The 21,600-nt window shown below is 37.9% G+C and overlaps 1 protein-coding gene across 51 annotated transcripts in view; it reads left to right on the top strand.

The window, feature by feature from the left end:
- Positions 1–21,600, top strand: part of ablim1a (actin binding LIM protein 1a) — a 110,724-nt gene that overhangs the window by 14,507 nt on the left and 74,617 nt on the right. For 15 of the 51 annotated variants that reach the window (XR_015504869.1, XR_015504859.1, XR_015504857.1 and 12 more), the window contains exon 1: positions 10,856–11,059. Coding sequence is in view for 2 of the 21 variants with exons in the window: in XM_087277247.1 (XP_087133373.1) it covers positions 11,038–11,059 (22 nt within the window). In the remaining 19 variants the exon portion in view is untranslated. 51 annotated transcript variants of the gene reach the window in all.

Below are 21,600 nucleotides of genomic sequence, written 5' to 3'. Positions count from 1 at the left end.
CAATCCATCACTGGGAAAATGGCAATTTATATCTCAGCAGAACAAAATATTACAATGTCAGATTTGTCTAATATCGTGCAGCCCTACCTCTAACCATTGACTCCCATAGTATTTGTTTTTCCTACTATGGATGTCAACGGTTACTGATTTAAAACATTCTTCAAGACATTTTCTGTGGTTTGAAGCAAGTCAAGAGGAAGTAAATTACATTTCTGGGTGAACTATCCCTTTATAAATATGCAGTTTGGAAATATTCAAATCATATTTTTCAGTACTTGTATATATTACAAATTGCATTCCTCAAGAATTCAGACTCTCTATGGATATAATGTATATTTAAAAAAAAAAAAACTTACCAGCCACTTTATTAGGTACACCACCTTATTAGTACCTGGTTGGACCCCCTTTTGCCTTCAGAACTGCCTTAATCCTTTGTGGCATAGATTCAACAAGGTACTGGAAATATTCCTCAGAGATTTTGATCCATATTGACATGATAGCATCACGCAGTTGCTGCAGATTTGTTGGCTGCAGATCAATGTTCTGAGAAAACCTAAAACCTGGTAGACGGTTGCAAACTCAAGAGCGGGGGGCACTTTAGTTCATTTTTGAAGGGCACTTTTAATCCAAGAGAAAAAAGGACATGTGCGTAATAAAGAGGCCAGTGAGTGTTGATATGTTCATACCCCTGGCTTCTGAGTTAAAGTTTCTTTTATTCAACCAGCAAGTTTTTTTTTAGTTTTTTTGATTGGTGTTTTGTTGATTTGTCCGACCCTGTCAGATTGTCCTACCTCCCATTCAAAAAGTAGGTAGCACAATTTGATGACGCAATATGCTAGCCATCACATTTTGCTACCAGTGTAAATTTTAATGTGAAGTAGTGTGATATGAAGCTGTAACATCGCCCTAACCTACCTAATCTCTAACCCCAACCTCAGAACCCTTCAAATACAGTGTTGGTAGCGTGATCTGATGGATAGGATAAAATGTCAGGACACCTGTTATGACACAGGCATCTCCCAAAAGATAATAAGACGATGTACAAGAGCCATCATTAAAGAAAATGAAAAAAATTATCAGCTTTTATTTACATTTTAACAAAAGTGGCATGTCCAAAATGATGTATTTAAGACCTAATTATGGATTTAATATAAAGACTGTATATTATTTCTGCAATAGGGGTCTTTTCCCCCCTCATCATTACATAATTATTATTTTTTTCATTCTGATGCCATTTCTTCGGCCAAACAAGAAAATCCAGCGATTTAAAGATTTACAGGAGTTTTGCAGGATTACCGCAGACCTGCATCTCTGCCCAGATTTGCAGCTAATCTTGCGCACTGTTTTAATTCGCAAAAAACAGACTTTGTGTCTAAATTAAGACTCAAATGGTGCAAATAAGGACTTGTTAATTGTCTCAGTGATGAGCATTCTTGATTTAGCCACAGAGCACAGTATATTTTTAGTTGTGTCATTAAACTAGTCTCCTCAAGCGGCTTGTGCGGCAGCTCTGGTGGCATGATCTAGTCGTGTCCAAGAGATAATCGTATAGTGTAGACGTCAGGGTTAATCCTCTTGGGAGATGCCGAGGAGATATTCCAGCCACTTCTTATACTTTACACTCCGGCATAGAGTTCATTTGTAGTCATCACCTAAAGAAGAGGTGTTGTCTTTCAAGTGAGGAGCGTTATATCTGGCAACCTTTTTAACCAGGACTAGCAAGATCTACGATTCCGTGACCTGAAGAATCAGAGGTCTCTCATTGGTCAATACTTCAACATTTGACGCTTATTTGGAGTTTTTTTTTGGTTATATTTTAAGGACTAAACCACTTTGAGTAGCCTGCTGAAGCTGTGTGGATCGAGACACAGTATGAAAAACCTTTTAAACCAGGACTAGCAAGATCTATAATTCGTTGAGCTAAAGAATCAGAGGTTTTTCGGGATGATGTTTTGGCCAAAGACCTCGCAAAAACCTCCCAGTTTTTAGAGTGTTTTTGGTTACATTTTGAGGACTAATTGTGCTCCATGTCCCTTCCCACTTTGAACAGCCTGGGGAAGCTGTGTGGATCGCAACGCAATCTGCCAACCTTTTAACCAGGACAAGCAAAATTCACGATTCCTTGACCTGAAGAATTAGAGGTTTTTCAGGTTGACGTTTTTTGACCTCTCATTGGTCTATTCTTCAACATTTCACCCAAATGTTTTTGATCACAATTTGAGGACTAAAAAACTTTTAAAAACCTGCGGAAGCTGTGTGGATCAGGACACAATCTGGCAACCATTAAACCAGGACGAGCAAGATCTAACACTGGTTGACCTGAAGAAACAGAGGTTTTTCAGGTTTGACCTTTTGACTTCTAATTGTTCAATATACTTCAACATTTCACCATTTTTTTTAGCGTGTTCTAGATCACAATTTGAGGACTAAACCACTTTGAATAACCTGCGGAAGCTGTGTGGATTGGGATACAATCTGGCAACCATTTAAACCAGGACGAGCAAGATCTATTACTGGTTGACCTAAAGAATCAGAGGTTTTTCAGATTGACATTTTGACCTCTCATTAGTCACAACTTCAACATTTCACCATTTTTTTGAGTGTTTTTGGTAACAATTTGAGGACTAAACCACTTTGAATAACCAGCGGAAGCTGTGTGGATTGAAACACAATCGGGCAACCTTTTAAACCAGGAATAACAAGATCTAAGATTAATTGACCTGAAGAATCAGAGGTTTTTCGGGTTGACGTTTTGGCTAAAGACCTCTCAAAAAACTAAGTGTTTTTGGTCATATTTTGAGGACAAAACCTCTTTGATTAGCCTGGAGATGCTGTGTAGATCAGGACACAATCTGGCAACCTTTTAACCAAGACAAGCAAGATCTAAGGTTGGTTAACCTGAAGAATCGGAGGTTTTTCTGGTTGACGTTTTGACCTCTCAATGGTCAATACTTCAAGATTTGACCATTCTTTCGAGTGTTTTCATTACATTTTGAGGAGTAATAGTGTGCTGTGTCCATGCCGTCCCTTCTCATTTTGAAAGGTCTAAGGAATCTGTGTGGATTGGGACACAATCTGGCAACCTTTTAACCAGGACAATCTTGATCTAAGACTCCTTCCTCTGAAGAATCAGAGGTTTTTCAGGTTGACGTCTCAAAGACCTCCTATTTATTAGGAGTGTTTTTGGTCACATTTCGAGAACTAATCATGCATCAGAGGTTTTTAGCTTGATGTTTTAACTTCTCATGTATCAATTCTTCAAGATTTCACCCTTATTTGCAGTGTTTTTAGTCATATTTTAAGAACTAATCCTGCGCCGTGTTCATGCCATCTCTAACCACTTTGAAAGGTCTAAGGAAGCTTTTGTAGATCAGGATGCAATCTGGCAACCTTTTAACCAGTACTAACAAGATCGATGATTGGTTGACCTGCAGGATCAAAAGTTTTCAGGTTGACATTTTGGCCAAAGACCTCCTATTGTCTGGAGTGTTTTTGGTCACATTTTGATGCTGTCCCTTCCCACTTTGAACAGCCAGGGGAAGCTGTGTAGATCAACACGCAATCTGCCAACATATTAACCAGTACAAGCAAGATCTAAGGTTTGTTGGCCTAAGGAATCAGACGTTTTGACCTCTCATTGGTCAATACTTCAAGATTTGACCATTTTTGGGAGTGTTTTGGTCACATTTTGAGAACTAATCGTGCACTGTGTCCACGCCATCCCTTCCCACATTGAACAGCCTGGGGAAGTTGTGTAGATCGGGACACAATCTGGCAACCTTTTAACCAGGAGTAACAAGATCTAAGACTGGTTGACCCGAAGAATCAGAGGCTTTGGCCAAAGACCTCTTAAGGACTTCCCATTTTATTTTGAAGTGTTTTGGTCATATTTTGAGGACTAATTGTGTGCCGTGTCCATGCCATCTCTTCCGACTTTAAACAGCCTAGGGAAGCTGTGTGGATCGGGGCGCAGTCAGCATGTAAATCGCACTCGCATCAAGCGCGCACACTCCGTCAAGCGAATGTCAGTCATCGAGGACGGACGAGTGGCAGAAGTGCTGTATCTGATCCCCAAACAGTCAGTGAAGCAACAGCTGCCGTTCATCAATCCTGATGATTATTATATGACAGAGAGCCTCACGCCTGGTATGAATATTTAAAGTACTTAAAACTGACATCACACACACCTCTTGCTTCTTGCATATAAATATTGCCTGGGTGTCATTTAGGCTTGCTTTTATAGTGATAATGGTGAGCAATGAAATTGTTTTTGAAAAACTTAGTAGTTGTGTCTTTGTCTCCATTACGGTCTCATTAGTATTCTTATGTTTTCTTATGTAAAGTGTATAAGATATTTTCTTTCTTCTATCTTTACTCAAGCAGAATTGTTTTGCAAAATGATGTACAGTTTATACCATTATTTAAAATTCAGTTAATTTAAATATGTGACCCTTGACCATTTATATATGTGAAATATGTCATAAGTTATGAAAATTGCAATTTATACAACACCTGAAAGCTGTAAAAATGTAAAAAGCTTTCCATTGATGTATATTATTGTTAGCATAGGACAACATTGGCTAAAATAAAAGTACTTAAAAATCTAGAATATGAGTGTAAAAAAAAATTAAATACAGAGGATGTCACCTATAACGTTTTCCAAATTAAGTTCTTAACATTGCATGTTCATTCATTAATTTTCCTTCGGCTTAGTCCCTTATTTATCAGGGGTCGCCACAGCGGAATGAACTGCCAACAATGCATCTTACTAATCTAAAATTATGTTTTGATGTATTTATGAAAGGACAATTACAAATTATTGTCATGGAACAAGATATTTACTTAAAATTCTAATGATATATATATATATATATATATATATATATATATATATATATATATATATATATATATATATATATATATTAGCAATATCACATGAGTAGCAGTGCAATGTGTATATATATATATATATATATATATATATATATATATATATATATATATATATATATATATAATTTTATATATTTATAATGTATGTTTATTTATTTATATAATTATTAAAGTTAATTATTTATTTAATTATTATTATTTAAGTAATGGACACTATTCTAATATTTGAGAAAAAAGCATTTTCTCTTATGGTTGAACACTTTTTTTTCTTTTACTCAAGTTAGGGTCTATGCAAATGCACAAAATGTACAATTTGTTTCAGAATATGAATGAGACCATCCCTTCCAAAAAGAAGTTTTATGGCTTGTTGACTTTTGTCCCATTCACTTGAAACGCTTCTGTCATGTTAGCGATGCTCTGTGAATCTCCACTGAGTGTAGATGAGCTAAAGCAGATTATGAAAGTGAATATCTCAGCTGCTAAAAAGGGATTGTGTGCTATTAATGGGATGGAAGTAATTCATTATGCTAATTGAGAGGTCGTGCTCGTCTAGCGCCAGGAAACATCTTGACACAAAAAACGTATGTGTGCATGAGAGGTGGGGGGAAAACATTATGCAATGTATTAATCAGTGCACACATGTCAACAAATAATTGTTTCTGCTTTTTGAAAATGAGCTTTATGCAACTACAAATTTCCACAAGTGTGTTTGACACAACCAAAAAGGCTTTGCAGAAAGTATTACAAGCAAACCATCAGACAAATCCAGCAGATTTCCTCAATCCAGTGCCTTTTGGTTTTCTGGCATTTGCTTGTAAAATCTTGTTTGGTAAAGATTTGCACAAACCGATCATGGGTGGATGTGGAAAAGTAACTTCATTTGGCTTTTTTTAAAGGGATAGTTCACCCAAAATGTACTCACTATTTATTCACCCTTAAGTGATTCCAAAAATTCACGAGTTTATTTATTCTGTTAAACACAAAAGAAGATATTTTGAAGAAAAATACTAACTATTACTACTACTGCTACTATAATAGGAAAAATATCAAGTCAATAATTTCAGCTTGTCAGGTTCAAGAAATCCTGGAGGACTTTTTTTGAGATTTTAACAGATTTGTGTGTGTAGAGCATCAGTTAAGACAGCGTTAGCACCTGTAAAACTGGATAATTTTGAGCTTTTGTTAGCTAATTTCTTCATTTAGGTTTAAAATCATTATTGGGGCGGGATTATAATCAGTGATGTAGCGCTCATCTGCATGTCCAGAGATGTTTCTCATTATTATTCATTGCTGAGTTTTCTTATCCTATCAGAAGAGCCTGCTTCTTAATTATTCATGACTATTAATTATTCTTGCTATCCACTGTGTCTGCATCCACATTTTCCAACAAGATCCACAGACATGGCTGTCAGTAAAGAACCGCACACACACACACACACACACAAACACACACACACACACACAAAGCACGAATCGCAGAAGTAGTTTTCACCAGTCCTTACTTCTTATTTGCATCTAATACCCCAGTTTGTCACAGGGGCATGAATGAAATGTTCATGAGTTAATGTGAAACTGTGAACTGCAGTTAAAGTCAGGCATCCTGCTGATTTGATTCAGAAGGGCACTTTTTTATCAGACGGCTCACCGGTCAGATATACATCCGCTCTAAAATATCAAGGTGAAAGTCATCATAGCTTACGTAGAATAACCCCAGCTCCTAACCCAAGTTTGAGAATAGATTAACGGCAATATTTTTTATTGCGTGATAAGAGTCTTGTTTGTGTTAATGCAGCACGTTATATATATATGTATAAACCTTTTTTCCCCGAGTTTTATATATATATATATATGTGTGTGTGTTTTTCAAGAGTTCACACTTAGCTGATGATTGGTAATAAGCTAGTTTGGCATGCTGTCCCGGGAGAGAGCCCCGAGCTCATGAGAGCCTCGAGCCCGGGGCTCCCTCCCGTTGCAGGGCGAGAGGGGAGTTTGAGCTCGGGTAGATCTCGAGAACCCCCCTCCCTCTTGCTGCGTGAGGGTTGCTAAGGTGATGCGTTGCTGACAGAATTGAATCAAATTTGGTGCTTATTTGGATTAATCAATTTACCTTAGTCTCATGTTTTTGGGAGTGTGGGAGGAAACCGGAGGACCCGGGGAAAACCCACGCAAGCACGGGGAGAACATGAACTCCACACGAAAATGCTGACCGTTTGGGTAGATGCCCGAACTGGAGGCATTTTGCTGTGAGGCTGCAGTGCTAGCCACTGGGCCGCCGTGCTGCCCTGTAGACAAAAGAGGAGGCGAAGGGGTGGAAGGGGGGATTCTTCAAGACGAAGATGACTAAAGGTAAGGTGTTTGGTTATTTATACTTGGTTAGGAGTAGTCTGATTGGTGGTTCGTACATTAGCTTGACTCGGGGCCAGCCGTGTCAATCATAAGCACGTGATCCTCTCGAAATTAGTTTATGAATAAACTTCACAAAGTGAAGCGTGAGTAAATGATAACAGAATTTTCAGTTTTGTGTTATCTTACCCTTTAAGGAGTACATTTTGGACTCTGTAAGTATATAATATGCAACTTCTGTGCACATAATAGGCTTAAAATGTTTAAAGTATAATACTGATTCTAAAAATAATATGTTTTCATTGTCGTTATGTAACATTTACACAATGGTTTTTGTTCTTTAGCAAACCTAAAGTTAAAAGTAAATTTAGGTACTCTTGAGATTTATTTTGCTCTGTTTTAATATATTTCTGTCTATGTAGAGCTACAACACAGCCTGTGTTTTTTTTTAAATTTATTTATTTTTTTTCTTCAAATGGCATTATATATTTTACAATCCGTGTCTATTGATTAGGCGAGAGGCGTTTACTTCCTAACATTATCGTGAAGGGCTAAGAGCTTTTCCAGGGTCATCTAAGGAAGGCAGAGACACACCGAGTGCAGAGTCTGTGCTATTGGGAAAGTTAATGGGATGACAAATCAATGAATATGTGCTCTTGTGAAAATAACTATGAATCATATTTTTAGCATTCAACAAATCTTTTTTCGAGTCATTTCGTTCATTTGGTTCAATTTGGCAAAATATTATTCCAAACAAATCTACAACTAGCCCAAAAGGTTGATTGCACGACAAATAAGTCATAAATACAATACTATAAGAAGGAGAAAATAATAATTCAATGTTTACCTGCTCTTTTGTCTATGAAGGTATTTTTGTCTCTTTGCTCAGCTCACCTCTTCAGGTCCTCAAATGTCAGTGGTTCGTTCATAAAGCCTCTATAATATTCAGGTCTGGACCTTGTGAAGGCCATTTCATGACTGTCTGCGTTTCATCAGCTGGTTTCTTTCTCAAAGGGCTTAGTCACTCTAGGCTATCGGGCCTAGGCATGGTTCAATTTGCTGGCCCTGGCCCAGTTGAAAGAGGTTCAGTTCAAGGCAACTGTACCTAGTGAGAGTATGTCCTAAATTGGATTTCACTGCAATTAGCAAATCATTTTCATGCCGAAAATGAAAACTATTACTATCAAAAGTCCTTTTCAGAAGGCATGGCATAATGGATTAAAACTGTACTTTACAACACTCACAATTCCATCAATTCAGACAATATTGCTAACAGCACTCAACAGCAGCTCAAACTAGGACAGACAGCTGCTTTTCAACATTGTCTTCAACAATTAAACCAAAATAAATCAAACTCTAACCTAACTTCTATCCTAACAAACCATACAACTTAAAACCGATTGATTCACCTTGGATAAATCCTAATTTAAAATTTATTTTACAAGTATTTACACTTATGACTGGTTTTGTGGTAAAGGGTCACATACATCCATTATACCATTAGTAAAACAACATATTTAATGTCAACATAGGCTCATTCTGAAAACGTAGCCCTACATACATTTCTGGAGAACGCAAGTTATCTAGCCAGAAGTACATATGGCTGCATTTTGTCTTTAAAACCTTTATAACCTTTTCTCGTTTTCCAGCTGACCGCTTACCTTCATATGAAAGGCTTTACCATTGTTACCAGTTTGTCCAGTGGCTTGCCTTGTACGTCGACAGACTTGAGATGCAAAGAGGAGTTAACCACGACAACAGGGTTTAAGTCAGGTGATGAACAGTTCTAGAAAGTGGATAAAGCAAAGGCAGAAGCCAAAAAATAAAATAAACAAGTAAATAACAGGGTGAGAATGTGGTAAACTCACGTGGTAAAAATCAGACGAGGGCTTTTATTTTTCTGTATTGCTTCTTAAAACTGTCGATTGGATTTAGAGAAGTAGGTGGGCGGGTATGGAACCAGATTAGTCTCAAAAGAAATTCACGCAAAAGACACGATGTACACATGCGTAGCCAAATTCAAGTGCATAAAACCAAATTCACGTGCGTAAAATATTTATTTATATTCACAAAAAAAAAATGAAACTGAAAAAAAATAAAGATCCTCACCTGAGTAAATATCTTTTTTTTCAGTTTCATTCAGTTTCTAATGACACTATCACGTCTTTTTCAAGAAAACAGCTGCTTTAGAACTTCAAATGTTCAACAACCTTACAGTTTTATATGTCTTAACAATAAAGATAAAAAAAAAGATATCAACACAGGTAAGGTTCAAACACAGGTCTAAGGGCATGTTAACCCAACACACTGACCACTGGACCACAATGGCACTGTGATACTAATGTGACCGGAATGATACTTATGATTACCCTGCAGGATACATGTTGCTCATGGGGTTACGAGACAATAAATAAGAAGAGCGGAGCTGCGGCAAAATAATGGATAAAAAGAGTGAGGATATAGTCAAATAAATGAATAAATTAAAAAAAAAAAATTTTCTCCCTTCGCCATGCTGGAGAGGAACTGTCTGCGCAAAAGAAGTGCAGAGTTGGTTTCATTGAATACAGCTCTCATCTGATTGGCTGAAAGGTACGAGTAGTCCTGACTCTGGCAGGAAAGTCTCAAAAATACACACACAAGTATCCAGGGGGAGTCGTACGTGAAAGAGGATTTGCACATTCTCATTCAGGATGAACTCACAAGTTTTAAACATTCAAAACTTTTTGTACACTCTTATACATTTGCAAATGGTGTTTTGCATTTGTGAAAAGTATTTTATGAAAATGTATTTTTATTTTGTGCACGTGAAATTTTTTTGTGAATATAAATAAATATTTTGCGCACGTGAATTTGGTTTTATGCACGTGAATTTGGCTACGCATGTGTACATTGTGTCTTTTGCATGAAGTTCTTTTGAGACTAATCTGGTTCCATAGGCGGGTCAATCTGTGCTTTAGAAAACACTATTGGTTGCGTTTAGGGAAGGTGAAGGGTGGGTCAGTCAGTCGACAGTCGACAGCGGCCTCTGGTGGAACAGATGGCGTGAATGGCACTTTGCTAAATTTGGCGTGAATGGCACTTGCTAAATTTGAGATCTGAAAAAGCACAGACAGCGACCTCTGGTGGTTTCGCAAAATCAAAAACTGCAAAAATTTTGGCGCTCTCCAGAAATGTGTATATCAGTACATTTTCAGACTAAGCCTGGGCTGTTTAATGTTGGCACCTTTTTTTGCACCTCGCTGTATATACAGGTGTGTATATAGCCCTGGGGTATGAATCATTTCAGGCTTGACTGTATAAATACACATAATCAAGCAGCTGATTATATGTAGCGTGAACTTGTGGACTTGCTGTAGAATTTGTAGCATCACTGTCATATACATATATATGAAAACACAACACACACAAAACCGTTTCCCTTTGAGCGTGAACCACACACTCCATTTCATTCTCGTTTAAGCTTTAAATTGGCAGCTGTATTCATAAAACCTGCTTGTCAGTGCTGGCAAACTCCAGACTGCAGCAGAAGAGGGGCGAGTCCTCACATTAATGAGACAGAAAAGGGGGATGGGACAGACAGACGGAGGAGGAGACGCCGGGGTACAGGGGAACAGGCACACGCCGGGGCTGCCTCTTGTCTTTAGGAGACCTTTAAGCTTTCTCTCAATCATCTTGCATTCTGTTATTCACCCATAGACGTTACCTGGATTAACTTTTGCTCAGCTTTTTAAATGCTGCATTTCTCATCACTGGATTCACCACTAGACCTGATTATTGATTCATCTTCACTTCTCACTGATGGTCATGGTCAAGAAGAAAGGTAAATGATGATAATAGGGTGTGTGTGTGTGTGTGTGTGTGTGTGTCACTGACCATCTTTGATCTGTAATGTGTCACTTTGCACACTTTTAAGAGGTAAATAAACCATCATTACCTCCACTTTAATAGTGGTTTATCATATTTTAAATGCTTTTCTTTTACTGTTATCAGTCTGCAGCTAAAGCTAAATATTAAAGGTGACTCTTAAGCTATATTCTTTGGCTCATTTGTTAAACATAGGTTGATAATCTTAATGTTTATGCCCAGGTTGCACCATTTAGCTAAGGTATTTGGATGGCAGGAACTGTTATGTAATAGAGAGAGCGGTGTTGCTGCAGTCGTACCTCTCAGGTTTACAGGTTAGTGGATCAGAGCTCATTGTTGATTGTTGAATCTGAGTTAGCGGCTGGTCTTGTGATGTTGGCGCCGATGTTTCGGCAGTGTTGCAGTTTTAAATGGGACACAGAAGCGTGAGGTAGAGCCGCAGCCGTCACCATGGCAACGCTGTCATGAAGGTAGAGTCCATTGTTGTGTCTGGGCTGCAGTGGCCTCTTTCAGTTTTAGGGAGTCTCTTCAAAGATGCTGCAGTTCATCTGCAGAGATGCAAACTTCTTGCTTTGGTTGTAATGGATTTGAATAGGACATTTATTTAGGTATTTAATGCTATACTACAGAGGGAGGAATGCAAGTGTATCATTGGCACAAACATTTAGTCACAACTGAATGAATAAACACAAGTTTTTAAGACGTTAAGGTTCATAATAAATGATTTGATTCACAAACAGTTGGTGTCAGTACAGCTGTTTTACATTTGATTAGAATCAAATGTAGTTTAATAACGTTATGATATATTTGATATTGGGTTGCTTCATAAAATGTCTGTCCAGGGTTCAACGCTAAGGAGTTTTTCTACTGGTCCGATCAGGCCAGTGGTTCAGATTTTTACTTGCCCTGCCAAAATTTTACCGGCCCCACCAAAAAAAAAAGAAAAAGGGAAGTTAATAGCTATTTTTTTAGCCGCAGATTTTAAATAATTTGTCAACAAAGTCTGTGACTAGAATTTCAATACCTAACAAATGTTAAAGTGTTTTGCAAACAAAAAGAGCAGAGGAAAATTAGGTATTTTATTGTGGTTCAAAATTATTTAACAAAAGGTGGCTGACTTATCAAACTGAGTGCAAACTGTGCGAAACATCACTTCATTTTTTAGTTGCGTTGTTCACATGTAAATGTCTGCTTACAGGACGTCAGAAACAAACTTTTTCTTTTAGCCTTATAATTTAATGTTGCCGGCATGTTGCTGTTTCATCGCTGTACTGGTTGTCACCAGGTTACGGAAAAAAATAGCATGGTCAAAACATCAAATCAGATAAGAGGAACCGGAAAGCAATTTGGTGATTACGATTTATTCTTCTGTTGAACACAAAATATATTTTGAAGAAAGTTGGAAACCTGTAATCAAATATTATTTGTTTTTTCCTACTATGGAAGTCAATGGTTACAGGTGTTCAGCTATTTTTTAAAATATCTTCTTTAGTGTTCAACAGAATAAAAAAAAAAGCTCATAAAGGTTTGGAACCACTTGAGGGTGAGTAAATGGTGAGTAAATTTCCATTTTTAGGTGAACTATGCCTTTGATTTCTTTATCTTGTGGACATTACGATTTACAGTGTATTAGGATAGAAATCATTTATTTTAATAACATTTCACTTCATTACAGTGTTACTGAAGTTACATCAAAGAAATACAGAGCACAAGAAATGCACTTATAAACAAAAAAAAGAAAAAAAAACGAATCTCGCTGACCATAAAACCTTTAAACTGTAGTTTATTTTGTTCATTAAAGAATATAGCTTTATCATCATGCTAGTGTACAACAAACATGGTATATTTAATCTCAATACCATAGTATTCTCTTTCTCATTTTTAACGTAGCATTGAATGTACCAGTTTATTTAGTTCACTAAATTCTTAGCTCCTTTTTGATGGATAAATCGAGACAAAGGGGATTAAATTTACCTGTTGTCTTGAGATGTTGCTTCAGTATTTCTACATAATGTTCTTTCTTCATGATGCCATCTATGCTGTGAAGTGGACCAGTCCCTCCTGCAGCAAAACAGCCCCACAACATGATGCTGCCGCCCCCATACTTCAGTTGGGATGGTGTTCTTAGACTTGTAAGCTTTCCCCTGTGTCCAATCTTAGTTCCATCAGACTACAGGACACGACTCCAAAAATTATTCCTTTTCTCAGTGTAATTTAGCTAATTGTAATCTGGCTTTTTTGTTGATTCTGGCTTGTTGATTTTCCCATGTTGTCACATGAGGAAGCAGTGTTTGAGGTTTTTCTTAAATACAATTTTACAGTTGAGTCTGGAAATTAACTCAAATGTTGTCAATTAGCCAATCAGAAACTTCCAAAACCTTGACACCATCATCTGAGCTTTTTCAGAGGCATAATGATCTTATTGTATATACACTTGACTTTCAAGAAAAGTTATAACAATTTCTCAAAAAAAATATCTCTCTCATTATTCTGCTGACTGACATCTGACTTTTTAAAAAATGGTTATATGCCTTTTTATACAGTGTATGTAAACTTCTGGTTTCAACTGTAGCTGTTCATGAAGGGTCATATGCAACCCGGGCTCATTGTGGAAACGTAGCCCCGCGGACGTTTCTGCGGACCGCGATTTACGTCCCGGGAAGTACGTATCCGAGCGTTTTTTTGTTTTCGCGGATCCGCTAGAGGCCGCTGTGCGCGCTTTTTCTCGTCTCAGGCGGGCGCCTCTCGGGAGCGTGCGGCATTCGCGCCCGCGCCGTTCTCGTGCGAAAAGCCGCCGGATCGGGGAAAAAAAAAAAAAAAGCAAAAGCCCTCGTCTTCGATTTCGACCGCGTTTTCGGATCCCGCCGCATTCTCGCCCTCATTTTTCAGATTCCGTTTTTCGTCTCACCTGATTTCCGGAACCTGCTGTTCCCCGGACTCGATCCCGGTCGTCGTCCACCGCGGCCGGCTCCTCCTCCTCCCCGCGGCGTTCGTTTGAAAGAAACCAAAAAAACCTTTACGTACCTCCGGCCACGTAAATCGCTGTCTCCAGAAACGTCCGCGGGGCTACGTTTCCAGAATGAGCTTGGGTTGGTCATATGTGTTTGTTTCCATGATCCACGGGGTTTTTTGCATGGTTTTCCTCCGTGGTGCTGTATGGGCCAATACAACCAAGCTCTTTGTGTGTAGCAAACAGTTTTGTCGGGAGAGCTGTATGGGAATTGGAGAGTGGCGGACTTTGTCTTTTTATCAGATGAGTTCAATACCATTCATACACATTGCCTATATTCGTGCTGCTGTGTTCGCCTATGTTTAAAACCTGACCTGCTGCACTGCTATCCACTGTCTGCATTCTGGCCCAGGTATTCAGTAGGAGAGAAGTCTTCCTCATTTATAATGTTTATAAAAAAAATAATAAAAAATCTATACTTGAATTAAAAGAGGGGGATTTCATGGCCCTTTAAAAACTTGTAAAACCCAGATAGTTTGAACGGAACTTTTAATCACAGTTTCTTTGCAAATCCTGTCTTGTGTACATGATTATGTGCGTTACTAAGACGACATGCAAATACACGCCTGTCAATCAGTTTTTGTGCAAAGAAGACTGCACTGCTACATCACAGTGGATTTGGATCCTGATTTAATTTCAGTATATTAAAAAAAAAATATTTGATGTGTTTATACCACTCTAATATGGCTTTGAATACAAACCATACTACACAAATGTCTGTCCAAACAGCTTCCAAAGGTTAGTTTTGCATGATGGGAGCTCTTTAAAGTAAAACGTTGTTTGTTTTTTAGCGTGAGTGCAGTGTGTGTGTGATGTGAATGTCATATCAGTAATGCTGCTCTCAGAGATGGAGGTTAACTCTTCTGACCGGCCCACTTAATCTTGTTGTGCCACTTCAGAGCTTAATCAGCATAAATGGCTGCTTGTGTGGAGGATGTGTTTCATAAAGCTTCACAAAGTGTTTGAAATGAAGTACTGGAAGTGCAGTCATCTGCATCTATTGGATTATTCGATTCCATACTTTTTCTAAGCATTGAATGCATTGTTTTATATTAGTAAGTGATCAGATGTTGTTAATGGTAAGGTGTTTTAAGAGAGAAATAAGCTCAGTTTTGAGACGTGACGATACAGTTTGGGTTTTGAATTTTGTTAGATGCTTCAATGTGGATGTTGCTTTGTCTAATATAGTATTTTTATTTTGTTTATAAATATATAAGTATTATAATTAAGTATTCATAAAGGAACAATTCATACAAAATTTAAAATAAAGTCACTGATGTCTATAGCAGGAGTAAAAATCAGTATTATTTCCCAGCATTCTTCAGAATATCTTCCTTTGTGTTCAACTGAAGAAAGAAACTCAAACATTATTGAAACAAAATGATGACAAATATGTAATTTTAGGTGAAGTATCCCTTTTAAATCAAAGTACATTTCTACTGTCATTACTGTCATCTCTTAGCAAGAAGGTTGCTGATTTGAGTCCCGGCTGGGAACTTCTGTGATGAGTTTGCATGTTCTTACCGTGTTGGCGTGGGTTTCCTCTGGGTGCTTCGGTTTCTCCCACAGTCCAAAGACATGTAATGACTGTAGTTTATGAGTGTGTGTGAATGAAAGTATGAGTGTTTCCCAGTACTGGGTTGCAGCTAGAAAGGCATCCACTGTGTAAAACATATGCTCTAGTAGTGTATGGTTCATTCGTCTGTGGCAAACCCTAATAAATCAGAGACTAAGCCGAAAGAAAATGAATGAATGAATGCCTGTCTTGGTTTCCTTGATTTGTCAAGCAATAATTCACTTAACTCTGATCAAGTTTTCAGAAAGCAAGACTAAAAGACACTTTTCCTCTTGCGTTAATGTGTATTGTTTTAAGAAAGAAAAAAAGCACATATATTTATTTTGGATTATGCATATTAGTCTATTATTTACACAACAATGGCATTTTTGGACACCTGAAAATGGAAATAAATTCTTAATTGTTTTTATATATAAACTACCTGACAAAAGTCTTGTCGTCAATCCCAGTTGTAAGAGCAACAAATAATAACTTGATTTCTAGTTGATCATTTGGAAAAGTGACAGAAGGTAGATTTTTTTTGCTGAATCATCTGTTAAACTGCATCCCAATCATCACAAATACTGCAGAAGACCTATTGGAATCCACATGGTCCCAAGATTCTCACAGAAATTAGCCAAGTTTGGAGAAGGAAAAATCATAGTTTGGGGTTACAATCAGTATGGGGGCGTGCGAGAGATCTGCTGTGTGGAAGACACCTGAGGTATCAAGACATTTGTGCTGCCCATTACATTACAAACCACAAGAAGAGGTCAATTTCTTCAGCAGGATAGCGCTCCTTATACTTCAGCCTCCACATCAAAGTTCCTGAAAGGAATGAAGGTCAAGGTGCTCTTGAATTGGCCAGCCCAGACAGCAGACATAAACATTATTGAGCATGTCTGGGGTAAGATGAAGGAGGAGGGATTCTTTTTCCACTGCACCATGACTTTATTTCCTATACTGTACATTATTTATGTTAAATGACAAGAATTTTGTCGAGACAAAGTCAGACCTTACTGTCCTAGTTAAATCATTAAGAATCAAGGCACGATCATGTTTTATTTTGGGAAAATAAGCATAATCTAGAGGCCTTTGCTTTTCATATAAGCCACTTCTGATACCAAATGATCAACTAGAAGTCGAGTTATTGTTTGTTGTTCCTAAAACTTGACAAGACTTTTGTCAGGTAGCATATATTTGTAATTTAAATAATAACACTTAAAAATGTGTGTGTGTGTATATATATATATATATATATATATATATATATATATATATATATATATATATATATATATATATATATATATAAGCATTTGACAAAAAGAAAAAAAAAATGATGGGGTACAGAAACGTATTTTTGCATTGAGTTTCATAGTGACAGCGCCAGCTATAGACCAGGCATGCACAATACAACATTCTTGTTAATTTTCATGGATGCTTTTGAACGAGGATCATTTTTACAATGTAGTTTTGTGTATGCAAAACCTTTCTAAAACACCAAAGAATATTTTACATTTTCAGTACATTCATTCATTCATTTATTTTCCTTCGGCTTAGTCCCTTATTTATCAGGGGTTGCCACAGCGGAATGAACCACCAACTATTCCGGCACATGTTTTACACCGTGGATGCCCTTCCAGTTGCAACCCAGTACTGGGAAACACCCATACACTCGCACATTCACACACACTCATAAACCAAAGCCAATTGTGTTTACTCAATTCCCCTGTACCGCATATCTTTGGACTGTGGGGGAAACCACCCCAGCTGGGACTCAAACCTGCAACCTTCTTGGTGTCAGGCGACAGTGCTAACCACTGAGCCACTGTGTTGACCCATTTTCAGTAATTCAGTAAATTTCAAAAACCATTAGCTTTTTTTGTACTGCATAACATCAAGACTATTATTTTGCATAAACAAGCATCGCTCAAATCTTGCCGTCATATAAAAGCATAGAAATATCTAATGTAGTTTGTTTACATTTGATCTCACTGCACTTGTTCACTTTTATTTCAAACATACTGTTATTGATGTTTTGGTGAATGCTGAAAAGGCTTTGAGGTTAATTATGCTTTGTCTCTGGCTGTGAGTGATACGGCTCTGATCCCGCTTTCCAGTGCTTTGTTTGTCCTGGGACGGAGGGTCTGAAGGGTGGAGAGGATGTAGAAAGGGGGCAGGGAAAGAGAGTCGACTCATAAATATGCATGAAAAAAGTCTGTGTCTGTGAAACGAATGTCCCATGAGACTCGTACGAGCCAACACACACGCATGCTCTTCCCTGTGATGGCGATTCAGTAGCAGAGAGACTGCGTGTGTGTTTGATCTTAAATTCAAAACCAGCCATTCTCTGTGGATAGGGAGGGAATGATGGGATGCAAGGAGTAGGTGTTGTTATTTGTGCTTCATTAAAGAGCTGCTCATATTGTATTTTAAAGTGCTCTAATGTTGTGTTGGATTCCCATACAACAGATTTAAATGCATCTAAAGTAAAAAAATTATAGTAATTTTCTCAGAATATTTATTGAATATAAGAATTAATTTGCAATGTTTTTGATTTTGTCATGTGATGGACGCTGACAACAGAGTTGCTGATCCACATGCAGGTTTTTTAACAGGATGGTCAGGCAGGCAACGGTCAACAGGATCAAACAGATGTATATAGGTAATCCAGAGTCTTTTCCAGAGATAGTTTGCGGCCAGAAGGGTATCCACTGCGTAAAAATGTGCTGGATAAGTTGGCGGTTCATTACACTGTGGCGACCCTGGATTAAAAAAGGGACTAAGCCCAAAAGAAAATGAATGAATAAATTAATCCAGAGTCATAGGCTGTTTCTCAATACCAAATATGCAAAATTTGGACTTGCGTCCTTGGAAGTTCAGACTTGCCAAGTTCAGACTTGGAAGAACAAACTCCCGAGGACGCGAGGACACAAGTCGGGTACTTCTTCAAATGGAACAGCAGTGTACTTTATAACGTCCCTTACCTCACCATGGATTCATCAGTTTCACTGTACATTAACAATAAAATTATTAAATTTGCATTATATTAATATTATAAATCTACATTTTTGATTTAAGAAAGTGTACACATATATTCATAAAAATGTTAATTAAAATGAGTTATTATACACTGAAACATGTCTTTGATTATCAGATTTATTAAACTACAATGGTAATTTTACACACGATAGGAAATATTCTGTCAAGCTATTTACTGTAGTAATCAAGGACAAACAGCGTACAACACCGTAACATAATTAAAGACAATTATAAAAAGTAACAAAATAACACTGCCAAAATAATACACCTGAGAACAAATAATAGATTTACAAGACCAAAAACTGTCCGATTGTAACGACTGGGGGGAGTGACACTCACAACAGAAGGTAGGATCCAAATGTAGGTTTATTCAGCGTCAGGCAAGCAATAGTAAAATCAGGTACAATCGGGTATATTAAGGGAAATCCAAAATCGTACTCGTAAATCAGGCAACAGGTCACAAGGCAGGCGGCTAAACAGGAGAACAGGGAATACTGGGCTAAGGTCTAACACGGAGAAAACAAGACAGGGAAACACGTTGTAATGTCACAGTAAAGCAAACAAGACTCGACAAACTGGAAACGTGAATGTGTGGCTTAAGTATGGTGTGATATCAGTCTGTGACAAGGTTCAGCTGGTGATTGCAATTAGGATAGATGAATGAACAGGCATGCGTGTTTGGGAGCAGTGCATGTGTGAAAATGTAGTCCTGGGAAATGCGGAAATGTAGTTTTGAGTTCGTGTGAGAACCAGCGATCTCTGAAAAGCGATCGCTGGTTGTGTGACACCGATAGATATTCACAAGATGAATTAAATATCATGTTTTAACTACAATGGAGAGATGAGATCCAGCGGTACGTCCGAGATGGCCTGGCCGAAGTGAAGCTGCTCTTGTGGGGGAGCTGATGACGGAGCTCCCGCTGGCAGGCTGGGAGTCGGAGTCCGCATAAGTTGAGCCACATCGTTAAAAAAGCGCTATCTTTGTGAATAAACTGCCGATTCGAGTTTAAAACAACTACATTCTCGCCTGAAAAACTCTTAAAACTTTATTTTGTGACTCAGTAAAGGAGTATTTTTAAAACCGTGCAAGTTTCCTCCTCTGCCATTAGCGCTTGCTGGTTACGCTGCAATGCATTCTGGGATACCTGAGCTTCACAAGTTCGCACAGGTCACCTCTCGATGCATCCTTGGCCAAAGGCCAGAGCAAGTACACGTCCGGGAATTTCATGTATACTTGGAAAGATGTGAACTTTGAATTGGAACAGTACTTTGGCGGCGGTTGATGACGTTTCACGAGGACACAAGAACGCCAGTACAGAAAAGAACGCATATTGAGAAACAGCCATAGTCATTAAACAGGCGAATGGTCAGTACGGGCAGCAAGAAACGTAAACAAACAAACAAACAAGACGAGAGTCAAAACGCGGCAAAGCCAGTTCCAGTTTTATGCAGCAGATTCACTTCCAGCCGCAACCCTGTACTGGGACTTTTATTGTTACTAAAAATAAACATGCGGTAATATAAATTATATCACTGTTTGGTTGGTCTGCTTATATTGGTTAACTGTTTACATGTACTTGATGTACTTTACGTAAAAGAAAAATGAACTATAAGGACATATAAGAAAAACTAATAAAGGTCCCATGAAAATAAAATAAAAAAGTAGTTTTTTTATATCATAATGTTAGTTTCAGTCTGTTAGTTTTAAGATATCCATAAGCAAGTGTGCTCCAAAACAGTGACAAAAATATAAACCTGATATCAACATGTCAAGCTTGTAGTTTGTCACTTCCACCTAAAGGGATCAACGATTTTAATCACGTCACCTCATACTTCAGTTTCTCATCAAATCTTGACCAATCAAATGCTTTGTAGTATCTGACATGCCCCGCCCCTTCACGACACTTCTCATTTGCTTTTCATTTGATGCACCTGAGCTCATCCACTCTCACTGGCAGAGCTGTGATAAACAAAAAACGATTGGCTGTTTCTTTTAAAGGGGAGGAGCTACTCCATGCCCACCCCCTCTTAGTTTTCATTAGAGATTACCTCAAACATCGAATAAAAAAATCTCATTTAAAAGCACTTCACAGGACCGTAATGTGTGGCAAATACAAGAGAAACAGTGAAATTGCTCATATATATAAAAGTGACTCTCAAAATGAACAAGATAAATGGAAACCAAATGCAGATCAATAACAGTAAAAGCTTTGTGTATTTCATTATGGACTGAAGTCTTTCTCCAGGGGAATGAAAAACGCTCGTTCATGCAATACTTTTCAATACTGAATTGATAATCATATTTTGTGGCCGCCTGAGGTGCTGATGCTTTTAAAACAGAGGAGATTTGAAGTTACACGTTCTGCTGTGCAAATACTGAAGCAGAACGTAAACAGTCTAAACCTTTCCGAGTTTTTGCTCTGATTGGAATTTGATTTTGTTTGTATATGCCATTTTAAAATGATTTATTCCTGTGACGCAGAGCTGAACTTCCAGAATTTGTAGATTATTCCAGTCTGTGTGGCACGGTGGCTCAGTGGTTAGCACTGTCTTCCCCTTGTGTTGGCGTGAGTTTCCTCCGGGTGCTCCGGTTTCCCCCACAGTCCAAAGAAATGTGGTATAGTTGAATTTAATAAACAAAATTAGTCATAGTGTATGAGTGTGTGCGAATACAAGAGAGTATGGGTGTTTCCCAGTACTGGTTTGCGGTGGCGAAGATAAATTAATGAAAAGACCTCAGTGTTAAGACATCAAATCTTCCATATTTCACACATATCTGAAATGTCACTTTTTAAATTTTACACCGGTAAGGTTACAAAATATTAAGTGTCACCCTGGAGTGAGTTTAATCGAAATCACATTTGGTGGACTATGCTCCCGAAGGCCC

Source organism: Danio rerio, chromosome 13 (genome assembly GCF_052040795.2).
Source record: "Danio rerio strain M-AB ecotype USA chromosome 13, GRCz13ab, whole genome shotgun sequence".
In the NCBI taxonomy this organism is placed as follows: Eukaryota; Metazoa; Chordata; class Actinopteri; order Cypriniformes; family Danionidae; genus Danio; species Danio rerio.
This window is presented reverse-complemented; position numbering and strand designations above follow the sequence as displayed.